This window comes from Xenopus tropicalis, chromosome 1, assembly GCF_000004195.4.
Source record: "Xenopus tropicalis strain Nigerian chromosome 1, UCB_Xtro_10.0, whole genome shotgun sequence".
NCBI lineage: Eukaryota > Metazoa > Chordata > Amphibia > Anura > Pipidae > Xenopus > Xenopus tropicalis.
The window spans coordinates 44,321,650-44,344,709 of NC_030677.2; the positions used below are offsets into that span (position 1 = coordinate 44,321,650).

General features: G+C 38.5%; 1 protein-coding gene across 19 annotated transcripts in view; it reads left to right on the top strand.

Annotated features, from left to right (window-relative positions):
• sorbs2 (sorbin and SH3 domain containing 2) overlaps positions 1-23,060 on the top strand; it is a 158,190-nt gene that overhangs the window by 59,959 nt on the left and 75,171 nt on the right. For 6 of the 19 annotated variants that reach the window (XM_031896094.1, XM_031896103.1, XM_031896111.1 and 3 more), the window contains exons 3-6: positions 11,723-11,766; positions 12,672-12,764; positions 17,081-17,107; positions 18,043-18,170. In XM_031896094.1, coding sequence (XP_031751954.1) covers positions 11,757-11,766; positions 12,672-12,764; positions 17,081-17,107; positions 18,043-18,170 — 258 coding nt within the window. In that variant the 5' untranslated portion in view covers positions 11,723-11,756. 19 annotated transcript variants of the gene reach the window in all.

Sequence of the window (23,060 nt, forward strand, 5' to 3'; positions counted from 1 at the left end):
AACAAAAATGCTACATTTAAGGAAATTGTATTGCCTCTCTTTGGAATTCATGCCAGTTTGCATTGCACAACTGACAGCAATGAACTAAAGCCAAACCATTTGTCACAGAAAAAGCTCCGGAGCTATACAGGACTGCTGGAACGGAGCATTCACAGTCAAATAAAGCATTTTAACAAGTCAACAGACATTATGCGCTTGTGTGTCCCAACATGGCTGTCCCCTATGGGACCATTTCTGAGGGATGTTTCTTGAAAAAAATACTACTGTTTTTCCCATCTGGAGTGCTAGCTTCAATAGCCTGCATCTTGAGTGGGTGCCCTTTTAATACTAGGAAACAAGTCAGGTCTAATCTTTTTTTACAGCAATATGAAATCATGTAGATTGATAATTTTCTTTAGAACAGTGGTTCTCAACCTTCCTAATGCTGCAACCCTTAAATACAGTTCCTCATGTTGTGGTGACCCCCAACCATAAAATTATTCCTAAGACCATTGGAAATATGTGTTTTCTGATGGTCATAGGCATCCCCTGTGAAAGGGTTGTTTGAAAGGGGTCCCGACCCACAGGTTGAGAACCGCTGCTTTAGAACCTCCTGCATGCATATAATCAACAGCTTCTATCTTAAAGGCAATGGCAAATGAGTTTTCAATCTTTAAATTTCCTTAGAAAATTGTGTGCCTAAAGGAACAGTAACACCAAAAAATTAAAGAGTTTTAAAGTAAATGAAATAAAATATACTGTTGCCCTGCACTGGTAAAAGTTGTGTGTTTGCTACAGTAACTCTACTATAGTTTATATAAATAAGCTGCTGTGTAGCCATGGGGGCAGCCATTCAAGCTGGAAAAAAGGAGAAGAGGCACAGGTTACATAGCAGATAACGGATAAGCTCTGTAGAATACAATAGTGTTTTATCTGTTATCTGCTAAGTGCCTGTGCCTTTTCTCCTTTGAATGGCTGCCCCCATGACTACACAGCTGCATTCTTTATATAAACTATAGTAGTGTTTTTGAGGCAAACACCCCAGTTGTACCAGTGCAGGGCAACAGTACAGTTGATGAATAGCCAAAAGTCTTCTTTCCCTACATTATTCTACCAGGATGACGTTGCCATCATGACTGAAACATCAGCAAAAAATGAACTACTGAATCATTTCTCATTTAGAATTAGAAAAAGCAATTCACTCAAACCATCACCAACTTATTCACAAAGTAAAATGCAAAGCAACTTTGGTTCTGTATGACTGGAAAACCGTGTGTACAAATCAAATTGGGGTGGGAGGGGGCACATCATGAAGAAAAGTTACAAGGAACATACAGTAAAAAATATTTTTCTCTTTAATGTCCAACTCCAAACAATCCAGGCAGTTTTGTCTTGGCAAAGGAGACTATTTTGGCTAGTAACAGGCATGTTTGCTTGTGATCATGCTGGTGCACTTACATCAACATAAAGTAAAATTCTCTGTTATTGCTTGGAGGTAGTCTCATTCCCCTACTGAATGTGGGCATCATACATATTTAATTAAGTTTATTGGCTCACACACAATTCCATATAAGGGTTTTACTCATCTCATTATTTGTTTTGTCTTTTTCTGTACTAACTATAGGGACAATTTGTTTTTGAGGCTGAAAGGTACTACTCTTTCTACTACAGGTATGGGACCCATTATCCATAATGCTCGGGACCTGGGGTTTTCCAGATAAGGGATCTTTCCATAATTTGGATCTCCATACCTTAAGTCTACTAAAAGATTATTGGCTTGTTTTGCTTCCAATAAGGATTAATTATATCTTGGTTGGGATCGGGTTCTGTTTTATTACTACAGAGAAAAAGGAATTCATTTTTAAAAATTAGAATTATTTGCTGATAATGGAGTCAATGGGAGATGGGCTTCCCGTAATTTGGAGCTTTCTGGATAATGGGTTTCTGGATAATGGATCCCATACCTGTACTATAACTACTACAAGTATGAGATCTGTTATCTAGAAACCCATTATCCAGAAAGTTCAGAATTATGGAAGGCTATCCTTTAATTCAGTGCTGTCCAACTTCTGTTGTACCGAGGGCCGGAATTTTTCCGACCTACGTGATGGAGGGCCGATAATGGAAGCCAGTTTTGACCACTCCCCTTTTTGAAACCACACCCACTTGAAACCACACCCATGTTATCACATGACCATACCCATATTAATGGTTGTAGTACAGCAAAAACCTGCCATACTCTGCCTGCCCTACCCTGCCTGTGTGTGCCATACTCTGCCTTCCCTACCCTGCCTGTGTGTGCCATACTCTGCCTTCCCTACCCTGCCTGTGTGCCATACTCTGCCTTCCCTACCCTGCCTGTGTGCCATACTTGGCTGGTTTGTGCCATACTTGGCCTGTGTGTGCCATACTCTGCCTGCCCTACCCTGCCTGTGTGTGCCATACTCTGCCTTCCCTACCCTGCCTGGGTGTGCCATACTTTCACTGTGTTTGCCATTCTTGGCTGGTTTGTGCCATACTTGGCCTGTGTGTGCCATACTCTGCCTGTGTGTGCCATACTCTGCCTTCCCTACCCTGCCTGTGTGTGCCATACTCTGCTTGCCCTATGATGCCTGTGTGTATGGCACACACAGGCAGCCTACAGTGACACAATGCTGGCACTGCTCCTACTGTCTGCACAATAACTATATATTAAAAAACTTTTTAATTGAAGTACCACCTCAGTATATATTCTTTTTGTAGTGTGCAGGGATTATTTGTGGGTTTCTACTGCTCCTGAGGTGTGAACAGGGGAACAATGTGGGTGATTACAGCCTGAGCCTGAGGTGTGAACACTGCAGGGGGTGAACAATGCAGAGATTAAAAGGTGTGAACAACACAGGGGATTACATATTTAAACAATACAGCCTGATTACAGCCTGAATCTGAGGTGAGAACCATGCAGGGGGGGGCAGTTAATCACAGTACTGATACCATTTAAAGCTTACACAAGAGTAAGCCATCAAAGCAGCCAGACAGGTGGGGGGCCACACAGAGGGGGGTCGCGGGCCGCATGCGGCCCGCGGGCCGCCAGTTGGACAGCACTGCTTTAATTAATTAAGTTTTTTTTGTAGGCTTAAGGTATGGAGATCTAAATTACGGAAAGATCCCTTCTCCTGAAAACCCCAGGTCCTTAGCATTCTGGATAACAGGTCCTATACCAGTACTACCCTCTGCTTATTGATATGTACCATCCAGTCAAACTAATCACTCCAGAAAAATTCTGGTATTAAAATATAAAATATACTTATTAGTACTACCAGTGTCTGCTTATAATTCAGTTATAATGTAAATAGAAGGAATAGAGGATAGAGGATTATGTGCGACTGTAGCGTTCCCCTGCTGGAAACCCAGGACAAGTGGACATGTCTGAAGAGAAGAAGCTTGTATAAAAGGCAGAGATAACTTGCAGGCTGAGAGGCTTTAAAGCATAGAATATTGATGCCAATAAACAAGCTATTGGATGAGTAGGAAGTACATGTCAATGAGTGATGCTATAAGTGATTAAATTAAAAAACCTTAATGCAAAAGGCTTATGTTTATGGTTAGTACTACCACTCTGCTACATCCTACAGAATGTTTTGTTCTGGTGACCGTCTCCATACCCTACTCAAATGGTGAACTAAATCAGCTGCTTGGATGAGTGGTGAATTGTTTTCAAGGTTACTCTGCTAGTCCAGTTGCTTTAGACTTATCACTACATACATACTGTATACCGAGACTTGGATGAATGAAACCTTTCCTAAACAGCCTCATTAATTCTTTTCAAACATTTGTTTCTCCCTTGTAAACACCGAAAAAGAATGTGTGTAAAATACCATGTTCTTCCTTATCAACGTGCCACTGTGCTTTCCTTTTGCCATGTATACATTTTTGGGATGCCTTATGCTCACTCACTTTATTTTTACATCTGTCATTACTAATTTTAGCATTCAGTTCTTTTTTATTCAGGAATATTAGATTGGATGTATGTGTTTTGTTTTGCTTTTTATATCAGTTGTGTTTTTGGTGCTTGTTATTGCCTTAATTCTGTAACATATTCAGTAAAGCTGATCAGAATTACAGAATCAGAGACCTGTTTTAGTCATGGTTTACAAAATATTCCATTTTCCACAACATAGTTAACATTTCCCTCAACAAAATAAATGAAATGGTTTAAGACAACCACAGAATAAGCAACAGCAATTTCTAAGCAGCTTTTGAATAATTAATAAAGATTGGCTCAGTAACCTTAATGTTTCATAAAATATGTAGAAGCAGTCCAGCGTTGTGCCTACTGTGTGAGCCCTCAGAATGCTGCACTATGGCCAGCCAAGAAAACACTGAGGTATCAAAATAACTTTGTAGAAGGAATGTTAATGAATAGATTGCAGAGGCTATAAATATGGCAAGGCTGAACATGTCTGGTTGACTGCCCAGACTTTTGCATTTATATATTTACAACTGAAAAGAAAATATATTGGTCCCCAGATTGAGTACCCCTTGGATAGAAGGTAGCTTGGGTAGGATTAACAGCAAACCAGTCATTTTCATGGTTCTGTTTGCCAAAAATGGTAAATGGTAGAGAAAATCTCTTTAATTCAAGTACAATATCCCAAATATGTTGCATTCCAGACCTGGCATTTTGGGCACTGGTGGACTTTGTTTATTACAGTGTTTATAAGCAAAGAATGTTCCAATGGTTAAAGTTATATTGTAGGACATGCAAGGCATACTTTATCTGTAGGGTAGTATGAGAGCAAAAATGACTTGCTTTATGGAGATTACCCCAAGAATCTGACAAAATATGTTGCATTTCATCATTATGAAGCTAGAAAGTAACTAAAATTGCAGCCCCAAAGATTTTATTGTAGTCTGGCAAGCTAACCATTTCTTAAGGTGTTGCCAAATATGGGGGAAAAAAATCATTTTTATATTGGCTTCGATTGTTCTGAATCAAATGATCACATCAGAATTAGTGTCTGCTACATACAATGCTGTTCTAACATCTAACTCCTCACACATCCAGGTGCGTGCTGGGCTGCTCCAACATTTTTTTGCAGGGGTGGGGGAGCGGTGCTCCATTGTTATGCTGTTGCTTATTATTTATACTATACAACTGGAATATTAAATATAGGAATCTGATCTACCCCAGGAGCCCTGTACTTGACAACAGCAAATAGTCAAAGCAAAATAATTTGGCTAGTGCCATTCACTTTGCCCCTTGGAATAGTGTGTGGCCAGTGCCTATACAGTGCCACAGCCAGCACTGGAGGGTGCAGGATACACATTTATTGGAAGTGAAAAAGCCTATGTAATGTTATAAATTTCCCCTGGGGGTGCAACTACATGCAGTTCGCTTAAGAAAATTGGCATGTATCTTGAAACTGAATTGTTTGCTTAGCAAGAGTTGGAATGGGCTTCCTGGCATACTCAATGCTTTGGAGGCATTCCATATATATTCCCTTTCTCTAGAACTTTATTTCATTAAAATAAAATTGACAGATCAGTTGTTTATTTGAGTATAATAAAAGCACTTGAATTTTTCATTATGCACAGTGCTTTAATAATACCTGATGTAAGTACAGTAAATGCTTATTTATTATTACTGCTCAGGAGGGAATCATGCTCACTAAAGAGCTGTCTCTCACCCATTCACATGCAAGAAATCATCTTGACATTTGGGATGAATCGCGCTAGTGTTGAGTTCCATAGCTCTCATTTCATGGCTGCCACCTCTGACTCGATTACTTCTTGACAAAGAATTGTGCAGGTTCTGTCTCCTCTAGCTGCCCCCAAGCACTCCAGGAATGTGATGTCTTCAATAATAATTTGTAGCCCCTTTGCGTGGCTCTAGTTGGAATCAAAGAAGGTTTATCAAAACAGAACAAAAAAGATTGGACTCGCTCTGGGTTGAGATGGTTGAAAATATGTGAACTGCATATAAATCAGTTACGTAGTGAATGCCAAGCATTTTACAAGATGCTATTATGAGCCTCAGTGGTTGTTAAGTTAGTTAACCATGTGTATTCAAGATTGTAGTCTAAATATAAAAAATACATGTGAACTGACCTGTAAGAGTGTGGTCTATGTTTACTGGTAATACTACTGAATGTAAAGCAGCACAGAGTTAGAGAATCTATCATAACAAGTTTAATACGTGACAGAGTAGTCTATACTCTATAGTAGGCATCTCACTTAATGCAACACAGTTTTCTCTACAATAGTAGGCACTTTACATCTTATTTAATGCAACAGAGAGTTTTACAAGATACTTCTTTATCCTGACAGATAGGCCTTCTATGGTGATTTTAATCCTCTTACAGTCCAGGGATCATTTCATGACACATTTAAAGCCATCACCATTAGGACAGACTTGTGGCTCTCTTTATTATAGGGACAATGCCCTAGCATAGATGGGTTGCATTTAATGGAAATGTTCAGTGTATACTGGTCCTTTAATGCAACACATGCCTTGTATAATAGAAGGCACCTCATTTTCCATTGCATTGACTTCCTTACTTATAAACATTGCTGTTCATCTTTAACAAAACATAAACATACCATTATATATCAGGGATGTCCAACCTGCATACATTTCTTTTATACCCAATAACGTCTCCCTACAAATTACCATGCCAAATCAAAACTGGCAGACCATTAAAAAGGAAATGTCACAAAAAAAACAGGTATATTCTCAAATAATTTATTGCTTCCAAAATCTTGCCAGGGAAAATTCCTTCCACAGACAGCTAGTGTTCCAACAGTGGGTACTGAGGCAATGTATCCCCATGCTTGGACTTTAGAGGAAGATAAAATGGAAAAAATAAAACCTTATGATCCCAGAGAAGAACCACCCCTGCTTGATGCAGAATTCATAGCAGGTTCCCATGAAGGAGCTTTAGGAACTATGTGCTATTTAGAGAAGCTATTTTGTGCTGCATTCTGTGCTGGTCTCTAAGGACACTTTTGTAAGCACTCTTACTGTTTTAGGCTCTTGGACAAACTGAAACGGCAATGGCCAGGTGAGTGTGTGTTTTCCTGCTAACATATTTCTCAGATAGTATGTATATACATACTGTACTGCACTGCCTTGTGTATTCATCTTCCTCAGGCTGCACTCTATTTGGGACCCACATATGAATTATAGGCAGACATGTCTGTTTACTTACTTGCAGCTTGCAGTATATCCATACTTGTACAGCCCCATAATTTTATTTTTTCCATTAAGCTGGTGAATCCTATTTCAACAGAATAATGTACAAATTAAAGTAAATAATGTTGACATTATGTTTATTCCTAAATCGTGTATTTAACGCAGCACTGTACAGTTATTCAGGTACAATGGTTCTCTGCCCTGCAGAGTTTATACTGAAATTTTTGTTGTGCTTTTTAATTGGCCTTTGATTCAAAATCAGATTGCTTATCTATTACTACATGCTAGGTTATTCTCGTCCCTGCCTGTTATAGCTGCTTGTTCATTGACCTATAGAAGGTTGAGTAAACACAACACTTCCAAGCAGTCCCAGACTACCAATCAACATAGAGATGCCACTGGTTGGTCTGAGAAGCCTAACAGCCAGTAATAATGCTGTACAGGTATGGGACCTGTTTCCGGAATGCTGAGGATCTTAACGTAATTTGGATCTCTATACCTTAAGAAAAATAATACCTAAAATTTTTTTTAAAATATTAATGAAACCCAATAGGATTGGTTTGCCTCCAATAAGTAATAATTCTATCTTAGTTGGGATCAAGTACAGGGTACTGTTCTATTACAACAGAGAAAAAGGAAATCAGTTTTCAAAATTAGAATTATTTGCTTATAATAGAGTCTATGGGAGATGGCCTTCCCGTAATTTGGAACTTTCTAGATTAGAGTCTTACAGATAACGGATCCTATACCTGTACAACTTGTAGACCCAGAATACCAGGTCTGGGCTAACAAGTGACAGATAAATGTACTGTTTACCATACAAAAGTTTGCATACAGTTACATATAGGTAAAAATTGTTAATTTATGTAATGTAGACACTTGGTTGGTTGCATTGCCATTTAGTATGATCCAGGAATGCAGAAATCCTGTAAGAATTATGCAGGGTATGACATACCAATGCTGATTTCATAAAAGACAACAAATGAGGAATATGCACATTTTGTCCTTGCTGCTTTTCATGGAAGAAAAGATACAGACAAATATTAAGACTAATATCTGTTCTTCATATTAGCCTTAAACAATATTGACCCCAAGTTCTCTCAGGAATGTATATGCAGATATGAGTGTGTTGCTGTAACAGCTAATTTAATCAGATTTGGGTAAAGCAGAATGACATTTTCTTACGGAAGGAAACATTTGTAGGTGCTGTGTGAAAGAATATTTTAGCAAGCTGGGAATTCCCAGAGCAGCAACATTTCTTGGGAAAGCTGGCTCAGAAACTAGTCCCATGCCCTGCCTGTACTTTCTGATTCCTCAAGATATGCTGGGAGCAATTATTCCTTGTTCTCATGGTATTATATTCATCTGAGAGATTTGGTATTACAGCATTACTAGATTTTTCTCAATTATTGTAAAGCTTAATGTAATTGTAAAAGTAATAGTAAAGTGGTATATATAGGTTGTTTCCGATATCTAGGTATGTTTTTCCCGTATTTTGTTGGGGGGTGTCATTATCAAAGAATATACAGACATGTAGAATGCATATTCTTTATTCCTTATAAACAATAATGTGATACTTCCGTATAATATACAGTGATATGGTCATACTGTTTAACCTATATACCTATACCACCAACTATTCCTTGAGGAAACACTGTCATAGAGAAGATTGAGTGGCATTCAATATTATATCTCTGCTGACTCTGGCCCAGGTGTCTTATTTAATGGCCATGCTTTGTTGAGAATTGTCTCACAGTTTGCTCACTGACATAAAAAAATGTTGTACTACCAAGAACATTTTGATGTGACACTTAAATGTCCAGTTGCAACATCTTCATGATGATAACATGGGAGTGTAGATAGAGCTGTGGTTAGAACTGTGGTGCTTCTTGATGTCTGCTTCATTACATCAGTTACACCTCAGTCACCTCACATCAGCGCTGGAATCTATTGAGACCCTACATGGAGTTCCATGACCATATACTGTATAGGTACGAGGCCAAAGGCCAAGTTTATTCAGGTCATGGAACTCCGTGGTGACTAATATCCACATATTTTACAACAGTGCAAAGTTATGCACTTTGGTAGAAATAATACAAATGTGAGTTATACACTAAATTGTAGTGTGTTGGGGGGATCCTTAATTGGGATGGATCTGGGGATTTTTGTAGATAACAAGTTGTCTAATTCCAGGCAGTGTCAGTCTGTGGCTACTAAAGCAAATAAAGTGCTGTCTTGTATAAAAAAGGACATTGACTCAAGGGATGAAAATATCATTTTGCCTCTATAGGTCTCTGGTAAGGCCTTGAGTATGCAGTGCAGTTTTGGGCTCCAGTCCTTAATAAGGATATTAATGAGCTGGAGTGAGTGCAGAGGACGGGAGATTTAAACTATGAGGTTAGACTGTCTAGGTTGGGGTTGAGGAGACATGATTACTCTGTACAAATACATTAGAGGGGATTATAGGCAGATAGGGGATGTTCTTTTTCCCCCAAAAAAATGATCGGCGCACCAGAGGCCATCCCTTTAGATTAGAGGAACTGAACTTTTCTTTGATGTAGTATAGGTGGTTTTTCAAGGTGGGGGCAGTGAGGTTGGGGAATGCCATTCTGAGCGATGTTGTGATGGCAGATTCTGTTAATGCCTTTAAGAGGGGCTTGGATGTGTTCTTGAACAAGCATGGTATCCATGGTTATTGTGATACTAAAATCTACAGTTAGTATTGATGTTGGTATATATAATTTATACACAGTAAGTGAGTGTATAGATAGGTCAGTATAGGTTTGTGTGTGCTGGCTTCACTTGGAAGGAAAGGTTGGAAGAAGACTCTGGTCTTTTTTCAACCCTATGTAACTAGGTAACTATGTAACAGGGGGTCAATTATTTGTTATAATACACAAGTTTTAGTGAGCCATGTGACAGAAATGACATCACTAAGCACTGATTATAACTGATGACAATACTAAGCTCTGTTTATAAGGATATAATTTACAGGATACTAATTCTTTTGTATTATATATATAAATAAATATATATGTATTTACCTTCTGTCGCTTGGTTTGACAGTACGTTGCAGCTCTGTGATATCTTTAGGCGGTAGTTCCCAAACTGTGGGACTGGGCCCCCAGTGGTGCATTGGATAACCGTTGAACTCTAATAGAGTAGCAAAAAAATCCAGTAGCACACTGAAGATGCAAATCGTGAAAAAATTGTATTTTATTTGACCAAGTACATAAAAACAAGCAAAGAGCAACGTTTCAGGACCCTCCGGACCCTTTCTCAAGCTTGAGAAAGGGTCCGGAGGGTCCCGAAACGTTGCTCTTTGCTTGTTTTTATGTACTTGGGCAAATAAAATACAATTTTTTCACGATTTGCATCTTCAGTGTGCTACTGGATTTTTTTGCTGTTGGATATTGACCCCCATGCAAGGTGAGGTTCTTCCAGTATTTGCACCTGATACCCGTTTGGGTAAGTTAACATAGGGTTGAGCTCCCCAATACTGCTATTGCTGAACTCTAATAGAGTGACATTTATATTAGAGAAGTGGTAACCAATTGAATGTTGGACTCCAAAGAACTCCCAAACCCAAAAAACCCATAGGTGGTTGGGTGGGGTTGGGCCATATTATCCACTTTTCTTCTTAAATTTCTCTTGGCCTCAAACAATTGAAAGGTGTCACTCAATCACAACAATATTTAATTAAAGAAAGAAGATGGATTTACAGGAGGCGATGCTAGATTATTCTAACCTTCTAAACACTTTATAGGTACTAAAGCTTGTGGATGGGGTTGAATCATTTTGTATATCAAGCAAGGAGAAGAATTCTTTTACAGTAATCGAGAGACTGACCCTTTGTTAATTCTGCTCCCTTGGCTTCTAAAATTCATTTTAAAGTATCCTCGCTACTTCCTGCACTTAATGTGCCACTGTTTCCTTTCGTGTGAGTTTGCCAGCAACGATAGCTGTGAACTGGGAGGCGTAAACTTTAAGTACTTTGTTTTTCTTTTTACTGCACTGCATAACAAAGTGCACACTGGGGTGCATAAATCCACATCAGGTATCTTTTTGTTTCACTTTTATGTACTAAATTAACCTACCTTTCTCTCTGTTAATTATATACCTTTATAAACACAAACAGATTTGTGTTTTCTTCCTGGAATGTAATGGGGTTCTAATTGTAAACTGACATGGAAAGTTTTTTTCCAAAAGAAGTTTATACTATAACAACAAGAAAACATACAGACAGAACAAACCAAAGTGCAGTGCCCAGCAATCCTAGCACACCAAGCAATTCTTATAGTGATGAAAAGGGGGTACCTTGTGTGCTAGACTGTGGATGAATGTGCTTATGCTGCATAGAAGGGTATGTGAAACAAATTGTTCTGGTTCACAAATGTCCCTGGCTGGATAATGGTGGTATGGGCAGATATGAGCATGGCCAAGATTTTATTCTTTACAGAAGCTTGCTGTCAGTAATTTAAATGACTGTTAAAATCTTACCCCTCCATGAAATGGTATTGTATATAATTCTTTCTGAGCTTGAAATTACCCTTTCTTTTTTATCTACAGGCAAACTGAAGACCTGTAAAGTAGAAGCTTCAAGATGAACACAGGTATGAGATGATTATTTGATATGGATCCCATCTTAGTAAAGTGGCTTGAAGACTGTCCGTTAGCCACTGAATAAGGCCTTACAATCAAAGTGTTGTAGTTAATATATCTGAAATAGCAATGTTTCTTTTATTTCAATTGCTGTTATCTTTTTAATGTTTAGAGAGTCTATGCCAACCATGAATGCAGGTCCTTATGTAACAGTATGAACCTTCTGAGGATACCTGAGCCAATGTAACATTGTGTTGAGCTTTGGGAGATTCTAAACAATTCATAATGCTTTTTTGTGTGTGTAGTTTATTTCCATATAGTTAATGGGAATTAACAATTCACTTGTTGCGATATCAATGCTGTTTTCTTTTGCATACCTGCCATGCAAGCTTACAATTCTTGATCACTTGTTATTTTACATTCCCACTGAGCATTAAGTAAATGTCAAGACTGGCTAACAAAGGCATACATATTTCCACTAATCAAAATCAAGATTCCCTCACAAACTTGCAAATACATTATACAGCTAGAGATTCTAGGTCATGCACTTGCAAATGTTGTTGTTCTAACTTCCCAGCATTCCACTGACAAAGTTGTTGTGGTTCACCAACACCTGGTGGCCACAAAATGTCCTAGAACTTTAAATGTTTTGTAAATATCAAGGGAACAAGGGTTTCTGTATCTTGCATGCCTGGACTAGGGCCTCCTGCTGAACATGCTTTCTGTAGTCCCACAGAATTTAATGTATGGACCCCCCTTGCAACATCCACTAACTGAAGACCTTCAACAGCACTGCTGGTTTGTTTCCCTTGTGTGTTTTTGGACAGCCTTTACTTGCACATTGTACCAATGCTGTGCCCTTGCATGTGCTTGCTTTGCCCTGTGCTTGCATCAACATCACTTTGTGTGCTTCCAGATAGCGGTGGATGTGCTCGCAAGCGTGCTGCAATGTCTGTTACACTAACAGCTGTGAAGAGAGTACAGAGTTCTCCAAATCTTTTGGCTTCAGGTATAGCAACTAACAAAACCACAGAACAATGCTGCGGCCTATTCCTGTCAGACCAAAACTTTGATATTTATTTATATACCATTTTTTTTATATATAACGTCAGGCTTATGTACTGTACTGTATGGTATCACTGTTAATTGATTCTGATCTGATTGTTTTCTTTTAAAGGTTTAGTGTAAAAGTGGCTAGCACAACTTTAGTGATCTCTTTTGAGTGCTGCATCACAGATTTTGATGTATCCATGTTTTACATTGTTTTAAAAATGTATGTGATCACTGTAATGTGTTTTTTTTTTTTTTTTACAACATCAAGGTGAACTGGAGATACTTGATTTTTTAATTATTTTTTGCTCAGTCTGTTTAAAGGTCCCAGTCTTTCTTGCACATTGAGGAAAATATATATAAAACTTTTCCAATGAATATATTAATTTTACATGAAATCAATCAATAATGCTTGTGTGATAAAGTGCAGATAAACAGATTAAGCTCTACTCCAGTTGTCTGCTTGGCATTGGATCTCACCTAAGAAAGTTGCTTGTACATATTTGCTCCAGTAGCCCCAATGCAGTTATCTTTGTCATGCTTTGTGCTATCTTGGAAACACTACCTTTGGGTAGCACACTGACAGACTTTTGTGCCAGGCTATTTAAAAAAGCAGAAAATGTTTCACTTCACCGTACTTATAGTTAGACTCATCTTGGAGGAATGTTGAAAAGCAAAAAATATTGTGTATTACCTATAGCTTTGCCACCCACAATACCCAGTTCAGTGTCAGCCACTTAGCTTTAGTTAACAAGAACAACCATTCCCTGATATTTCTACATGTTAACAGTCTCAGATTCATCAGTAGGTTCTCCTGTTTCTTAGCAATCATACATTACAGTTCTGAAAATTCACAAGAATGCTTTTAATAAGGTGCCACACAAGAGGTTAAGTTATAAATTGCATGCTGTAGGTGTAGTGCAAAGTATCTGCATTAAAGAAGAAGCAGGCAATTACTGTATGCTATATACTGGCAACTTCGAGTTGGGTAAAAGCAATAATTACATATTTAAAGGGTCCAACTTTTACGTAGAAGTCAGTACTAAATGCAGTGTCTTTATGTTGATGCTGATAACATAAAATTATATAGGTAATTCTTGGAGCAGAAGGTGCTTTCTTAATAGAGGCACAAATAGTATATTATATTATAAGATTTATACATATTTACTTATTAAACAATGCTCTTTACATAAAGGTAGTGAATTCGCTGAAATCATAATATCTGAAAGGTTACGTAGATAGTATATTTATGTGTATATTGTGTGTGGTGTGTAGGCTAATTGACAAAAAAACATTTACTGGGGCCTAGTGAATATAATCCCTAACCTTGGACTCTGGTGCTGTGCTCCTTTTTACTGGAAAATGCACTGACCCAGTGTACCTTCCATGGGCTCAGCCTTGATCAACTTCCCAATAGGTCCTTGCTACAGTCCAGTGGCGGCACATGAGCTGAAGTGTAAAGTTACCAGTTTTATTATACTAGTTATGCCCTGGTTATTTAATGCTGATAAATTATCCCTCTAAACTGGAAATCACCACACAACCCTAATGGCATACGTATAAAGCTATTGAGCAAACTGCAGGACCCCATTACATTGCTGCCCCTCTTCTCTATACCCCTACATATTCCTTTTTTTCCCATTGGTTTTACCTTCTCCTTTTCTCCAATTTATCCTCTCCCTCCATCCCTCCCCCCCAACTCTAAACCCCTACCCCATTGCATGAGCTATTTCTGATGTATACTATATCTGATGTAAAGAAACACTGTCATGGGAAAGCATGTTTTTTTTATAAATAGAGCTTCTACAGTAGAATCCTGCATTGAATGTTTTTTAAGACACAAACAGATTTTTTTTCCCAAGTCTGGTTTGGGACTCCTCCATTTACATGGAAGTATGAGAAACAATAGGTTACCTGAAAGCAGTTCTAATGTGTGGCGCTGGCTCCCTCTTAAAAGCTCAGTTAAACGTTTAAAAATGAAAAACAAAATCATCACAAAAGGATGGTAATTAAACATATGAATTAGAAAATTATATTTATATTTTAATTTGCTTTAAATGGCACATGAAGGTACACAGATAACGGTGGCCAGTCTACACCACACCTCTTTTGAATTGAAATCTCATTTATTTCGCATACAGTGTAATGTTTTTGCTCCATAAATGGAAGATTCCAAAAGACAATTATTAAGGAAAAAAAATCCATACACAACATCAGCAGTAACATTATATCTTTAGAAAGTATTTATTGCCTACCTAATATGCATATAATTGCGATATTTTTCTGTCTCTAAATGTCACGAGTGAGTCATGCAGTAGAAAAATATTATGCTAAATTATTTTTTTAACCTTTAGATTACTAACATTCTTTCAAATGGTGCCAAAAAAATTGTTAAGAATTATATATAGTAACTTAGTCCATCAAGTTCAAGCCTGCAAATTTATCTGCCAGCATCAATAACCCATAGGAGAGAATAAAAATCCGTTCTCTCTCTAAATACAACAAATAGTATATACATGTACAATGTGTATACAAATACATGCAAACACATATGTACTTACATACAAATACTGTATAACTAAATGTTTAATATACCTGCATACATTTAACTGTAGTCTCTAAATTTTTTTTTAAAAAAATGGAAGCAATACTACTTACTTTCAATGAGTTTTATTAAGGTGCTTTAGGCACAAAGGGTTAAATCAAATGTTTCATGACAACAGTGTACCCTCCTAATTACTTAAGGAAAGGCATGCTGTTCTCCCAAAATATTTGATCAAACCAGGTCTGGACTGGGATTTAAAATAGACCCTGACCCTGGCCCAACCAGCCCAACAAATAGTGACTAGGGCACCTTATAACAGCCCCTCTGTTGCCAGCCCTGATCTGGATCCAACCCTTTGTGCAAAGTGCAATTTTGGAAACAAGTCACTGTTTTTTGTACGAAATGTATAATTTTTTCCAAAAAAATTGTACCTATGCTCCTGGTTGCGCCTGCCACTGTTGTGCATGATATATTTAAACAGACACATTTGTGCTTGTATTTTGCCACAAATCAGGTGCAAGTTATGGCTAGCATTTTCAGTGGGGCCTGCAATATCTAACAGTTTTAAATCCCTTCTAAAAACTTTGCTACCACAAGCATATAACTTTCTGGCTGAGAACAGGATTCCAATAATAGCAGCACATTAACAATTTGATTCTCTTGATTTAGTGCCAAGCTTCAAAAATGATAAAGGAGTAAGTTAAGTGGTCTGAAAATTTCATAGCTAAGTTGTATTAGTACCGTAAGATAAATACCATCAGTTCCTTAACTGTGGTCTACCCTCAAACTATCAATTTTGTTTTGAAAACTTATCACCTATTGAACTAAGCCTGTTAAAAAGGAAGCATTCATCGACTGGTTACTTTTTATTTCCATCAACCCCCCAACTCTGTTAATACTACTACTAAAATGTAAACTTGTCTTATCTTAGCTTAAAAACATTGTTTTTATTACATGTATCTACTGTAGTTTAGATGTTTCATGATTTTCCTAAATTGTGACAGTAAAAAAAACATTTTTTAATACAGGTATGGGATTTGTTATCTGGAAATTCATTATAAAGAAATCTATGAAACATAGCCATATGCCATTTCCCATAGTGCTTCAAAAGAAAATGTTTTTTTGACAGGGAAATTGAGGTACTTACCAGTGCATAAATGATTTCTGCTAACGAAACAGTCGCAAATAGGGGCAAGAGGGGTTTGCATACTGGTAATCTAGAGAGCTGTGAAGGTTTTCTAAAGGAAATGGACAAAATGGTTTTTGTCCAACCCAAATTAAGTATGCAACTAAGTTGCACACATACATAAAAATACAAGATATGTTAAGAAAAGTATTAATGAAAATACAACCTGACTGTATATTGCACTGCTTCTTCCCACCTGTTAATGGTATACTTGCTCATTATAGCTACATTTCTGCTAAAAAGTAAGGTACATTTTCTGAGTGTTTGTACAATAAAAGAGTAATTATTCTTTATACAATACCTCAAAAAAAAAAAGCTTTTCAAATGGGATTCATTACCCGGAAAGCCATTATACAGAAAGTTCCAGATTTCATATGGGGGTCTCAAGCATTCTGGTCCCATGCCTGTACTACTGACATCAATAAAAATGAAACAGGTACAGTTCAAACAAGGCTTCTCTATGAGCACTTTCTTAAATGTAGGGGTCCACACATTTATTTATGACTTGCGTGCATATCAGCTAATTGTAATTTTCCTTTTATAGGTCAAGATTCACATCCTTTGGATTCAGGTATTCATACTCCTATTTTTATTCATATCAAATTTTGATATTCTGAACTGATATTGACCTTCCAGCTGTGTTTTCAGGTATATTTAGATGAGCAAATTTTCATTTTTTTTACCCTAAATGGAATTCAGGCTGAGCCCCACTGCCACTTCCCCATGCTTCCCAGGCTAGCCAGCCCCACAGCTTGAGAACCACTACTTTAGAGGAAGAATTTTTTTTTCAATTTTGTTAACAAACTGTACCTTCTAGTAGTGAAGGTTATTAGTCAGTTAATTCTCTCTTTTCCCAGTCGTTACTTTGTTTATATTCTCATCTTTTTAAATGCACAATATTTTTTTGTTTTATTGTGCGCAGGTAGCTCTGAAGCCATTTAGACATACTAGGGCACATGTATGTCAGCAAGTGCAACAAGCAAAGTGCAATTTCAAGCACAGGCACTGTTTTTTCCCCACAATGCAGTGTTCGTTCCCAGAATTCCAGTGTCACTGAGGTGGCAAAGTGGCAATTCTCTTGACACAATTGCATCATTATTGGCGCAACTGAACTGCTGCAATTGGCGCAGGGTGATGCCGGAACCCTGGAGCTACCACCATGTCTCTTGCATCAAAATGCTCAGCAACACTCACTTCAGAACGGAAGGCAGGAAGGACTGAGTGGCACCAAGTGCAACTATACAAAAGTGCAGGGAACACATTTAGATGCATGTACCTTTAATGAAAGTGTTTTATGTGCAACTGAAAAGTTCCAGAAACACAACTGCATTTTTGTACTTACATAAGCTCCTTAAAACATCATTAAAGGCAGTTCATTTTTAAGAATCATCTTTTTCCTGCTCAAGGTTTCCTTTCATTCTAAGGCTGCCCTACATTGTATGTTAGTTACATACAATGTACTTTATATTATACTTATATCATGAACCTGGTCTAATTTGACTCTAGATGTCTGGAGGTCATATAATGATTCCCTCAAAGATGGTCTCAATGATGACTCGGGTGGTTCTTCCCTTACAGCCAAAGGTTTTAGAAGTGTCCGGCCAAACTTGCAAGAAAAGAAATCGCCAACCCAGGTAAATATTGCAACGTCTATGCTCCATTTATGTATATAACAAAAGCAACCAGATATAATCCGTGTATAACCTTTTGTGTCCTAAATCCTAACATGATATTGAATTAAAGGAGAACTAAACGAACATGGCTTGAAATGCCGTACATAATATACTAAGTTTAATGCACCAACCTAAAGGTTCAGCATCTCTATAGTAGTTATAATCTAGGCCTTCAAAGATCTCACAAGAGCTCCCTGTCTTGGATTTTGTTAGTAGTGTCAGTGACACGCACTTGCTTAGTGTCCTCTGGGCATGAGATTTTCCTGTAATAAAAACTGATGCTACAGGGCTGATTATTACACTTTGATACTTGAGCTGGGGGGTACAGGGCCCACGAGGCTACTGCTTCAGGGCCCCCTGCACCCCCCAATGTGCCCCCGCAGCGGCCTTCACCACCCATCTGAACCCCTCCCCCGCGTAAGTGAAAACGTACCTTCTGTTTGTAGGGGGATGGAGGCCGGCAGATCTGGGGAGCGCCCTGCAGTGATTGGGTCGCAGCCCAGTCCAACCCTGGCTGCCATGTAATGAGAATCTGAATAAATAACTTAATTAGCCTTGTATTGTGATATGAATATTCTATACATACAGTATATTGTGAGTGGGGCCCTAAGCTCAGGTAAGCAACAGCAGCACAGAGTATGTGCAGTGAAAAAGAAAGAAAAGAAGATGGGGGGCTACTGGGGGCATCTTTGGGGGCACAATTCTTCCCTGATAAAGGGTTGTGATTGCCTGGGGCTGGTAAAGAAGCCCCACATATTATGAGCAGCATTTCTTCTCTACTTCTTTGTTACACTTTAGTTCTTCTTTAAAAAATATTTTCTGGCAAAAAAGAGAAATGTCTAATTTTGTTAAATGTCTATTTTTGTTGGTGTCTTGTTCTCTCTAATCTGAAGATTGTGTATGCAGTGGCAGAGTGGGGGAGTGTATAAATGGCAAGAGAGAGCTGCTGTTATGGAAGAGCTTCACAACTGCTAGAACCAAAATCTAAATTAGGTCATACTAATATATTAATGCAGAAGAATGAACTTGAGGGGGTGTTAGAGGCTCATATTCTTTCTGTATTGCTTTTATTATCAGTGTTTCATTCTAAAGTTGTGACTGTTTTATGTAATAAAAATCACATTTCTTTGGAGAACAGATTGAGCTATAACTCACAGCATCCTCTGGCAAATGAAACCTCTTAAATCATTCTCAGAGTTGTAGGTCAAATACTGCTAAAAGCTTGCAGGCTGAACATCTTATAGAATATTATGAGCTGTATAAAGCTGCCCAAGCAACGGTATGTTGCTGCCAATTCTGCCCTTCAGAGCGAGTATGCAGCAGGTCTACCCCCATGGGGCCTGCCCAACTGCCTCCCTGACAGATATCTGGGTTAAAATTGTCCCAGTATTTATCAGGCAGGTTTAAAACCCCCACTGGTACGTTGATGCGGCCCTCTCCCAGCAGGCCTGCATGGGTGTTAGCTATGATTTGATTGTCGGCCCGGGGGCCAAATAATTAGATCAGCCTGATTTAGATCCATTAGTTTTGCAGCCTTACGAAATGAGCAGATTTAAATGTACATGGCCAATTTAAAGGACATGTAAACCCTACATTTTCTTAAAATGTATGTAAGTTAGACACATCTCCCCCACCCAAACTCCATCATTTGTACTCCATATAGCCCCTCCGTTTTCCAGCACCATAACATCTTCCTAAAACAGATAGCAGCTTTCACCCAGCGGCCATTTTACTTACTTACTTTGATAAAAAGTCCTGCTTGGATTGAGCACTGTAATAGTTAGGCTGAGCTCAGGACAGGAAGAAGAACAAAATAGGAGCAGACAGTTAGAGCATAGTTTCTATGGGAAGCAGCAGTTCCATCTCTTCATTGGCTGCTAGACTGGATGTGTTTACTGAGCATGCTACTGAGCAGACTAAAGTCCTCCCCCGTGTCCTCTTCATATGGCCTTCTCCCTGCTGCTTCCTCTGGCTCTCCCCTGCATCCTCCTGCTGCTTCCACTGGCTCCCCCCTGCGTCCTGCCGCTGCTTCCTCTGGCTCCCCTGTGCTTCCTGCCGCTGCTTCCTCTGGTTCCCCCTGTGTCCTGCCGCTGGTTCCTCTGGCTCCCCCCTGCGTCTTCCCGCTGCTTCCTCTGGCTTTTCCCTGTTTCCTCCTGCTGCTTCCTCTGGCTCCCCCCTGTTTCCTCCTGCTGCTTCCTCTGGCTCCCCCCTGCATCCTCCTGCTGCTTCCTCTGGCTCTCCCCTGTGTCCACCTGCTGCTTCCTCTGGCTCCCCCCTTTGTCCTCCTGCTGCTTCCTCTGGCTCCTCCCTTTGTCCTCCTGCTGCTTCCTCTGGCTCCCCCCTTTGTCCTCCTGCTGCTTCCTCCAGCTCCCCACTGCGTACTCCCGCTGCTTCCTCTGGCTTCCCCTGTGTCCTCCCACTGTGTCCTCACGTCAGATCATAGTGGGTGCCGGGTAAATTACCTTGGGGTGCCGTATCCGGCCCCTGGGCCATAGTTTGAGGATGCCTGCTTTAAGATATGAAGTCAAAGGCTAACTGGTTAACTAAATTCACATATTGCTAATAAATTATCCCTTTGTACATTGTCCAAAACATCTACTCCTGTGGTAAAAGGACTCCATATTTATAGCATAGCATATCTTGTGCTTGTAATATCTTTATAAAATACAAGATACATGAATATCTTTATATAAGGTGTCACAGGACACACTAAGACATGTTTAAAGAACAAAATATATAGAAAAATATATATCCATAGTGTAGCAGTCACTCTCTCTCATTAGGGACTTAATCTTTACCTATAGTGAGAGTCAGGATTGCTTGCTGTACGGCCTTAGAATCCCAGTCACTTCTCATGCTGCTACAGTTTATATCACTGTTAATTTGCTTTAATTAAAAACAATTCTTTAATAATCCAACAATTGATTCTATACACTGGATATTTCTTATAATAAACCAGCCTCAGCCTCTATATTGTGATGCTTTTGCATGCCGGTATCTTTTACCTAAAGGTATATGTTCTTTCTGGCAACAGACACATCAGATTTAGGCTGAGGAAATGGAGGTTCAAGGTTAATGTGGGGCCGGCAGAGCCAGTCAGAAATAAACCCAAAAAAGATGAAGAATGACCTCACTTTACACATGCCAGTATTTCCTTAATATGCCTTTTGGAATTAAGCACATTTGCTTTAGCAAAAAGGCAATCTGTTCCACATATTATGCAGGAGCAGCACTATACATATTTCTCTTTATAAATATTTTAATACATGATTCATATTGACAGAAATCTGTAAAAGTGGCAGTAAGTATGCTTCTATTTTTCCCTACAATTTATTGTCCTTAACTAAACTGCATAATCCTCACAGCCTCCAGTCCTATTTATTATTACAATTAAGTCCACTGAATACATTGTAAACCCAAATGAATGTTTGTTTATATTTTCCAAGGTATAAGAAAACCTTCCTTTTTGCTTACATTTAATATATCACTATTTGATAAATAGGTAAACTAACACATCTATGTATTTGCCGTAAAGGGTCAGTGAACCCTGTGATGAACATGAGTTCAATAAATTTGGCTCGTGCCAACAATACTTTTTGCCAATTTTTTTAACCACAAAAAACAAAAATCTAAGTATTCTGTTATTTCTCAAGCTAAACATTGCAAAAGGAGGAAATGAAGCTACTCTGTTTGGCCCTTGTGAGGTAAATAATTTGATTACCAGTAAACAACCCCCCCATTCACCCTTTGTTGCAACTGGGGGGGGGTTGTTTACTGGTTATCTATGCACTGGTACTATCATGGTCTACCTTACAAGGACCAAACATGGAGTAGCTTCAGTTCCCCTGTTTGCCCTGCTTAGCTCATTTTTGTGGTTAAAATGATGTTCACGAGCTCTATTCATTGAACTGATGTTTATAAAAGGAGTGGTGTTGCCCATTTAATATTGTTTGTGTGCCAGCATGATGCAAATGGTAGAGACATCTTGTCCAACCATATTGCAACTGATACAGTCAAGGCACTCTTTATGAGATATGTTCCCATCTCTAATGATAATGTTAAAACTGAATGTACCAATTGCTGTATAGTAGGGGGGCTAAGGAAAGACTCAAAGTTTACATTTTGCTCAGATTACTTAATTGTAACCTTTAGATCCACATTAAGAGAAGAATATGAGAAGCTTTCTCTAATTTGCTACTGAATAAGGATACATTTCTTTCCCTAGTGCAAAATGGCAATCAGACACATTCCTGGCTAAACCCTCTAATATTATTATATTATTAACAACATATGTATAATTTTAAAAATTCTGTTTTTCAACTGGAGAACATGCAGCCAACTGCATTCTTAAAACTGTCTACTATATCTGCTTTGGGGAGAGAATTCTTCATCTTCCGAGTTCCCACTACAGAAATGTAATTGTTTTGTTTTTGGCCCAGTACAGGTATAGGACCCATTATCCAGAATGCTCGGGACCAAGGGTATTCCGGATAAGGGGTCTTTCCGTAATTTGGATCTCAATACCTTAAGCCCACTAAAAAATCAATAAAACGTTAATTAAACCCAATAGGATTGTTTTGCATCCAATAAGGATTAATTATATCTTAGTTGAAATTAATTACAAGGTTCTGTTTTATTTCTACATAGAAAAAGGAATTCAGTTTTAAAATTCTAAATTATTTGATTAAAATGGAGTCTATGGGAGACGGGCATTCCGTAATTCGGAGCTTTCTGGATAACGGGTTTCCGGATAAGGGGTCCGATACCTGTATAGGTTTTGCACATTTCTTTTTAATTCACCATCTTAATGTGTGCCTTGTCTTTTTTCTCCTCTCTCTGATAATGTTCTGC